The 8,720-nt window shown below is 37.1% G+C and overlaps 1 protein-coding gene across 4 annotated transcripts in view; it reads left to right on the top strand.

The window, feature by feature from the left end:
- SETDB2 (SET domain bifurcated 2) overlaps nucleotides 1-8,720 on the top strand; it is a 62,580-nt gene that overhangs the window by 33,743 nt on the left and 20,117 nt on the right. For 3 of the 4 annotated variants that reach the window (XM_006761230.2, XM_015562317.1, XM_015562319.1), the window contains one exon: nucleotides 3,784-4,347. In XM_006761230.2, the coding sequence (XP_006761293.1) occupies nucleotides 3,784-4,347 (564 nt within the window). The remainder of the gene's footprint in view (nucleotides 1-3,783; nucleotides 4,348-8,720) is intronic. The other variant, XM_015562318.1, reaches the window with a different exon arrangement.

Here is an 8,720-nt window from a genome sequence, read left to right as displayed (position 1 = left end):
CTCTCACAGGGGTCGCCTAAGACCATCGGAAAACACATGTATAATTACATATTGTTTTTGTGATTAATCACTATGCTTTAATTATGTTCAATTTGTAACAATGAAAACACATCCTGCATATCAGATATTTACATTACGATTCATAACAGTAGCAAAATTATAGTTACAAAGTAGCAACAAAAATAATTTTATGGTTGGGGTCACCACAACATGAGGAACTGTATTAAAGGGCCGTGGCATTAGGAAGGTTGAGAACCACTGTCCTAGAGACGTGGCCTTACGCTGCTAGAAGCCTTGCTAGATTTTGGTTGTCTCTTGATGCAGAAGTTTGGACAGAGTCCTTATGTGCCAAAGGTTGGTTCTGCAATTCTCACAAGTACATGGGGATCCAATATATCAATCAGTTTTTTCTATGAGTAAAATACACTTTTATGTGTATTTTGAAAGTTTTATTAATAAAAACTTATTTTTAAATGTATATTCCTGTTGAATTAGTAATTCCTCTCTTTTTTTTAAGTAATTCCTCTTAAAGGAATGTATACTAAGGTAATAATCAGGAATTTGGTCAAAGATTTTTATGTGTGAGGATATTCATCAAAGCAGTGATAGAGAAAAATTGGTAACAAATGTTTCCAACATTAAAAGATTTATAAATAAATTTATATCCATTAGCCTATTAGATTGTCAGAAATTCAAAAGCATCAAGAGCCAATGATTGATAAGGTTTTGGAAGCAGGTATCCATAAATTGCTGGAGTGCTGACCCCATGGAGAACAGTTTGGCAATCTTAACAAAATTACTAATCCATTTACCTTATAACCTAATACTTCCACTTCTGGTAGTATATTCTGCACTGATATGTTTACATATATGAAATTGTTATGTACAAGGTTATTCATTACATTATGATTTATAGTAGCAAAAGATTGGAGACAATAGAGGACTAATTGAAAAAATTGTAGAGTTTATACAGAGGATTACTATACAGCCAGAAAAAGGATGAGGAACCTCATATCTATGCATTCAATATGGTAGCCACTAAGCTATACATGGCTATTTAAATTTGAATTAATTAAAATAAATAAATTTTAAATTTAATTCTTTGGTTGCACTAGCCACATTTTTTAAAAATTCATTCTCTTTAAAAAAAAAATCTTTATTGTTGAAAGTATTACGTATGTCCCCCTTTCTCCCCCATTGACCTCTTCTAGCACGCCCTCACCTCTGGCCTTCACACCTATTGTCTGTGTTCATGGATTATACATATATGCATACAAGTTCTTTAGTTGATTCCTTCTTACCCATCCACCCTCCACTGCCTTCTCTCTGAGATTCCACAGTCTGTTCCAGACTTCTGTATCTCTGGATCTATTTTGTACATCAGTTTATTTTGTTTGTTAGATGCTACATATGAGTGAGATCATATGATACTTGTCTTTCTCTAACTGTGCACTAGCCATATTTAAAAGTGCTCAGTAGCCACATGTGGCTAGCAGCTACCCAATTGGACAGCACAGATATAGAACATTTCCATCAGTGCAGAAAATTCTGTTGGACAATGCTGCTTTATATAGTAAGTATAAAAATATCTCTAAGATACCTATATTACTTTCATAATAAAGACACCTAAAGATGGAAAATATTACATAAAACAAAATTGAGGTTCTTTGTGAAAGATTAAAATTTGAGTTCCAAATACATATGGAATCTTTTCACAGATATTTTTTTTCTTTGAATTAGTACCTGCCCTATTTTCTCCTGTCAAGTTACCATTTTCAGATGTATCACTATGATGCCAGATAAATTACATATTATGGAATAAATTCACTTGGTTGCAATTGTTAAGGCAAATACAGCAGGTCCTTGGGTTATGTCGGAGATCCGTTCCTACGGCATGACGTGACGCGATTTTCGCCGTAAGTCAGAACCCACCTATATAAGCACCTACGTCACTCACATGGAGCACATATACAGCAGTAATGAAGTGAAACAGTAAACAAAATTTAAAAGAAAGATAACAATTCCTGACCTTTACTTGTGGTAAATAAATAATAAAAAACATAAAGCACATATGTACATATGTCGAAATGATGGAACTTTTTTTATATATAAATAAATGGGAGATGACAACGTAACCACGAAACGATGTACGTTGAGTCCAAAGTAACCCAAGGACTGTCTGTACAGTATAAAGGATTATTGATGAATGAATGATTTTTTTACTAGTCTTTACTAGTCTTTTTGCATGCAAAAGGCTTGAATCAGGCATGCCATGTAACCTTCCTCACCTATTTATTGAGTGCATGCTCTAAATAACTCTAAATGTTACAGCTATAATCACAGCTCTCTGGAATATTCTGAAATTAGGTTGTGATTTAAGAAGTTACTTGATCTTTGTCCCAGTGCCTGGCACAAAGCTTTTAAAACCTTTGGAAATCCTGATAATAGTATCTTTGGTGTGCTAATGAAATGACCCTTGGTGAGGGGCTCCTAGTTTCAGTATGGGGCCTGCTCGCCAGAAAGACTAAACCCTGATAGGAAACTTAAAACTTTGTCTTACATTCCAGCCTCCAAGGAGAACTTAACCTTTGGCGCATAGGAACTCTGTCCAAGGAGAGAATGGCTAGAGATTCAGATAATCACCAGTGGGCAGTGATTTAATCAGTCATGCTTATGTAAAAACCTCTAAACATTAGGGTTCTGAAAGCTTCCTGGTTGGTGAACACCTAGAAGTGCTAGGAGAGAGGCATTCATGGGGAGGGCATGCCATGCCCCTACCCACTTACCTTACCCTATGCATCACTTTCATTTGGCTGTTCTTGAGTTTTATCTTTTACTAGAGGCCCAGTGCACGAATTCATGTATCAGTGGGGTCCCTCAGCTTGGCCTGAGGGATCGGGCCGAAACCGGCTCTCTGACATCCCCCGAGGGGTCCCAGATTGCAAGAGGGTGCAGGCCAGGTCAAGGGTCCCCACCTGTGCACAGTTGGGGCTGGGGAGGGACACGGGAGGTTGGCTAGCAGAGAGGGAACATGGGAGGGCATGTCTGGCCCATCTCGCTCAGTCCAGATCAGTTGGACCCCAGCAGCAAGCTAACCTACCGGTCGGAGTGTCTGCCCCCTGGTAGTCAGTGCACGTCATAGTGACTGGTCAACTGGTTGAATCTCTGCCTCCTGGTGGTCAGTGCATGTCATAGCAAGTGGTTGAGAGGCCTTATCATATCATTAGCATTTTACGCTTTGATTGGTTGAACAGCCAACTGGTTGACCAGACACTTAGCGTATTAGGCTTTTATTATATAGGATTATAAACTGTAATAGTAATTAAAGTGTTTTCCTGAGTTCTGTGAGTCTTTCTACAAATTAATCAAACCTGAGGGAGTAAGTTGTGGGAACCCCAGGCTAGGTCAGAAGTATGGATACCAGGGATTTGTATTTTACATCTGAAATGAGGAAAGTCTTGTGGGACTGAGCTCTTTAATTTGTGGGATATGACCCCAGGTAGGTAATGTCAAAATTGAACTGAATTAATTATTGGACACCCAACTGGAGAAGTGCTAGAAAAAAAACACCACATATTTGATGTCTGGAGGACAAAGAGAAACCTTTGAGGCATATCTTTATATGGCTGCAGAATATAGTATACTCAGAGCCTGGCTTATTTTTGTTTTATCTAAGAAGAAAATAATAGGAACTAATTACCACCTTAATGTGCATTGTTATTTTTTTAAATGGGGATTTGTACTATAAATTTGAGATACTAATAAGTAATTAATTTTAAACAGATCTATAAAAAATGAGGAATTTCCCCCTCTGGAAAATAAAGCTGCAGACTTTAGAGAAAAAGAATCATCTTTGAATTTATCTTACAAAAGTCATGACTGCTCTAGTACCTGTCTGATGAAAATGCTACTAACCTTCAAGGGAGAAAACCCTCTGCAGCTACCAATTACGTGCCACTTCCAAAGACGACATGCAAAGACAAACTCTCATTCTTCAGCGCTCCACGTGAGTTATAAAACCCCTTGTGGAAGGAGTCTACGAAACATGGAGGAAGTTTTTCGTTACCTGCTTGAGACAGAGTGTAACTTTTTATTTACAGATAACTTTTCCTTTAATACCTATGTTCAGTTGACTCGGAATTACCCAAAGCAAGAAGAAATTGTTTCTGTTCTGGATATTAGCAATGGAGTGGAATTGGTGCCCATTTCTTTCTGTAATGAAATTGACAGTAGAAAGCTTCCACACTTTAAGTACAGAAAGACTATGTGGCCACGAGCATATTATCTAAACAGCTTTTCCAACATGTTTACTGATTCATGTGACTGTTCTGAGGGCTGCATAGACATGTGAGTAGAATAACGACATTTCAAAAAATCTTCTGAATGTTAAAGGTACTTATTAAGTCCTGCAATGTATCAGTTTGTCTATCTAAAACTGTTGACCAAGAATCTAAAATGAGAAATGCACTGTCTCACTAGCAATGGGAAAGAAAATTCTTTACCAGTTATAGTTTAGTGGGGCCTTGACTTACAAGTGTCCCAACTAACGAGTTTTTCGAGATACGAGCCGTCTCTCGGCCGATTTTTTGCTTTGAGTTGCGTGCTAAAATTCGGGTTACGAGCCAGCTTCAAATACCCCATTGCTAGTTGGTGCAGCGAATGTCACAGCATCAGCCCAGCATCACAAGTCTCACTCATTCACTTTTTGATTTGACATACGAGTAATTTAGTTACAAGCTCCGTCACGGAACGAATTAAACTTGTAAGTCAAGACTCCACTGCAACTTGAAAATTATTTTCTCAAGGATGAGTATTTTCTTTAAGCTAGTATCATAATCATAATTACAGCTAATGCCATGTAACAGTGCCAGACACTGTGACAATTGTTTTTACATACATTTTCTTATTTAATTCTCACGAAAGAATTTTCATGTCCCAGATGAGGAAATTGAGAAACCAATTCTGAGATCATAGGGCAAACAAATTAAAGAGCTACAATATTAACTCATGCTTTTAACCACTATATGTTATGTTTTACTTTTTTTTTTTAAATATATTTTACTGATTTTTTACAGAGAGGAAGGGAGAGGGATAGAGAGCTAGAAACATCAATGGGAGAGAAACATTGATCAGCTACCTCCTGCACACCCCCTACTGGGGATGTGCCCGCAACCAAGGTACATGCCCTTGACCGGAATCAAACCTGGGACTCTTCAGTCCACAGGCCGACGCTCTAAGCCACTGAGCCAAACTGGTCAGGGTGTTATGTTTTACTTTTACAAACCATTTCCTTGCAATTTTTTAGGAAGCTAATGGTGCTTATAATTAGTACTCTCTTGATCATAACATTGACATTCCATTAAAAAAAATGAAGACATGTTCTGATATTTTAGGACTTTGAAATCATTTTGTTTTATGGGTGTGTAATATGATTTTGTGGTTATGCATATATAAAATGGAATGCATTTTATGTACATTTAATTTAATGCAAGTATACCTTCCTGTACTAGGCAAAATAATGACATGAGAGATAAAAAAAATTAATAATATGGATAGTAATTTTCACCATCCTGTCAGTTGGAATGTGAGAAGAGATGTATAAATTTTACAAAAGCCATGTAAGATTTTGACTCCGTTCCTTTAGGCCTGTCATAGAGGAAACCTGTCATTGTGCTTTTTTAATTTTTATTTTTAAATGCATTTTTTATTGTTGATAGTATTATAGATATCTCCTGTTTCCCCCCTTTCCCTCCCTCTACCCAACTCCTACCACCCACCAGGTCTTCACTACCCTATTGCCTGTGTCCATGGGCTATGCATATAAGTATGTAAGTTCTTTGGTTTCTCTGTCCTCGTCCCCCCGACCCCACATAGAGGTATGTCAGTCTGTTCCATGCCTCCCTGCTTCGGGTCATATTATTGATCAGTTCATTTTGTTCATTAGATTCCACAAATAAGTGAGATCATGTGATATTTGTCTTTCTCGGTTTGGCTTATTTCACTTAGCATAATATTTTCCAGGTCCGTCCATGCTGTCCCAAAGGGTAAGAGATCCCTGCAGAGTATTACAGGTGCATAGTATTCTATAGTGTAAATGTCTCATAGCTTTTTTAAAAAATTCTTTATTGTTTAAAGTATTACATAAGTTCCCATAGCTTTTTTATCCATTTATTTACTGATGGGCACTTGAGCTGTTTCCAAATCTTAGCTATTGTAAAGGATGCTGCTATGAACATAGGGGTGCATATATTCTTTCTGATTGATGTTTTGGGGGTTTTAGGATATATTCCAAGAAGTGAAATCATTGGATCAAAACAAAGTTCCATTTTTAATTTTTTTTAGGAAACTCCATACTATTTTCCATAGTGGCTGCACCAATCTGCAGTCCCACCAGCAGTGTACTAGAGTTCCCTTTTCTCCACATCCTCACCAGCACTTGTTGTTTGTTGGGGTTTTTTTTTAATGATAGACATTCTGACAGGTGTGAAGTGATATCTCATTGTGGTTTTAATTTGTATTTCTCTGATGATTAGTGACTTTGAGCATTTTTTCATGTGTCTCTTGGCTATTTGTATGTCCTCTTTGGAGAAATGTCTATTCAGGTCTTCTGCCCATTTTTTAATTGGATTGTTTGTCTTTGTTGCGTTGTATGAGTACCTAATATATTTTGGAAATTAACTCCTTATCAGATGTATCATCTCCAAATATGTTCTCCTACTCAGTGGGTTCCCTTTTCAATTTGGTGGTGTTTTCTTTTGTTGTGCAAAATCCTTTTATTTTGATGTAGTCCCATTTGTTTATTTTCTCCTTAGTTTCCTTTGCCCTAGGACCGTAGTCGGCAAACCGTGGCTCGTGAACCACATGCGGCTCTTTGGCCCCTTGAGTGTGGCTATTCCACAAAATACCGACTTCTGTGCATGGGCCATGAAGTTTCAATCGCACTGTACATGCACACCCGCACGTGGTATTTTGTGAAAGAGCCACACTCAAGGGGCCAAAGAGCCACATGTGGCTCACAAGCCGCGGTTTGCCGAGCCGCAGTTTGCCGATCACTGCCTAGGACAGTGATGGTGAACCTTTTGAGCTCAGCGTGTCAGCATTTGGAAAAACCCTAACTTAACTCTGGTGCCGTGTCACATATAGAAATTTTTTGATATTTGCAATCATAGTAAAGCAAAGACTTATATTTTTGATATTTATTTTATATATTTAAATGCCATTTAACAAAGAAAAATCAACCAAAAAAAATGAGTTTGCGTGTCATAGGTTCACCATCACTGGCCTACGAGATGTATCCATAAACATATTGCTACATGAGATGTCATGAGATTTTCCTGCCTATGTTTTCTTCTAAGATTTTTATGGTGTCATGCCTTATATTTAAGTCTTTTATCTACCTTGAGTTTATTATTTTGTATGGTGTAAGTTGGTGGTCTTCTTTTGCATGTGTCTGTCCAGTTTTCCCAGCACCATTTATTGAAGAGACTGTCTTTACTTCATTGTATGTTCTGGCCTCTTTTGTTAAATATTAACTGACCATATATGGTGTGGACCAATTTCTGGGGTCTCTGTTCTGACCCACTGGTCTATATACCTGCTCTTAGGCCAGTACCAGACTGTTTTGGTTATAATGGCTTTGTAGTGTAGTTTGATATCCAGTAGTGTGATCCCTCCTACTTCGTTCCTCTTTCTCAAGATTGCTGCAGCTATTCGGGTCTTTTATGGTTCCATCTACATTTTCTGAGTATTTGTTCTAATTCTGTGAAGTATACCATTGGTATTTTAATAGGGATTGCTTTGAATCTGTAGATTACTTTGGGTTTCATAGACATTTTAATGATGTTAATTCTTCCAATTCATGAACATGATATATGGTTCCATTTCTTTGTATCTTCCTCTGTTTCTTTTTTGAAAAATCTGTCCATTTCTTTGTATCTTCCTCTGTTTCTTTTTTGAATGTTCTGTAGTTTTCTAATTACAGGTCTTTTACCTCCTTGGTTAAGTTTATACCTAGGTATCTTATTTTTTTGTTGTTAAAATGGTAAATGGAATTGCTTTTTAGTTTCTTTTTCTGAGAGTCCATTATTGGTGTATAAAAATGCCATCTATTTGTGGATGTTGATTTTGTATCCTGCTACCTTGCCGAATTTATTTATTAATTCTAGTAGTTTCCTGGTGGAGTCTTTAGGGTTTTCTATGTACAATATCATGTAATCCGTGAACAATGACAGTTTTGCTTCCTCTTTTCCAATTTGGATTCCTTTTATCTCTTCTTCTTGTCTGATTGCTGTGGCTAGGACTTCCAGTACTATGAATAAGAATGATGAAAGTGGGCATCTTTGTCTTGTCCCTGTTCTTAAGGAAAAAGCTTTTAGTTTTTGCCCATTGAGTATTATGTTGGCGGTAGGTTTGTCATACATGGCCTTTATTATGTTGAGGTATGATCCCTCTATTCCCACTTTACTGAGAGTTTTTATCAAAAACGGGTGCTGTATTTTGTTGAATGCTTTTTCTGTATCTATTGTTATGATCATGTGGTTTTTATCTTTCAATTTGTTTATGTGATGTATCACATTTATTGATTTGCGAATATTGTACCAGCCTTGCATCCCTGGAATAAATCCTAGTTGTTCATGGTGTATGATCTTTTTAATGTATTGCTGGATCTGATTTGATAATATTTTGTTGAAGATTTTAGCATCAGTGTTCATCCGGGATAT

This window comes from Myotis davidii, unplaced genomic scaffold (genome assembly GCF_000327345.1).
Source record: "Myotis davidii unplaced genomic scaffold, ASM32734v1 scaffold577, whole genome shotgun sequence".
Taxonomy (NCBI): Eukaryota; Metazoa; Chordata; class Mammalia; order Chiroptera; family Vespertilionidae; genus Myotis; species Myotis davidii.
Note: the sequence above shows the minus strand (reverse complement) of the source record. Positions and strands in the feature narration are given on the sequence as shown.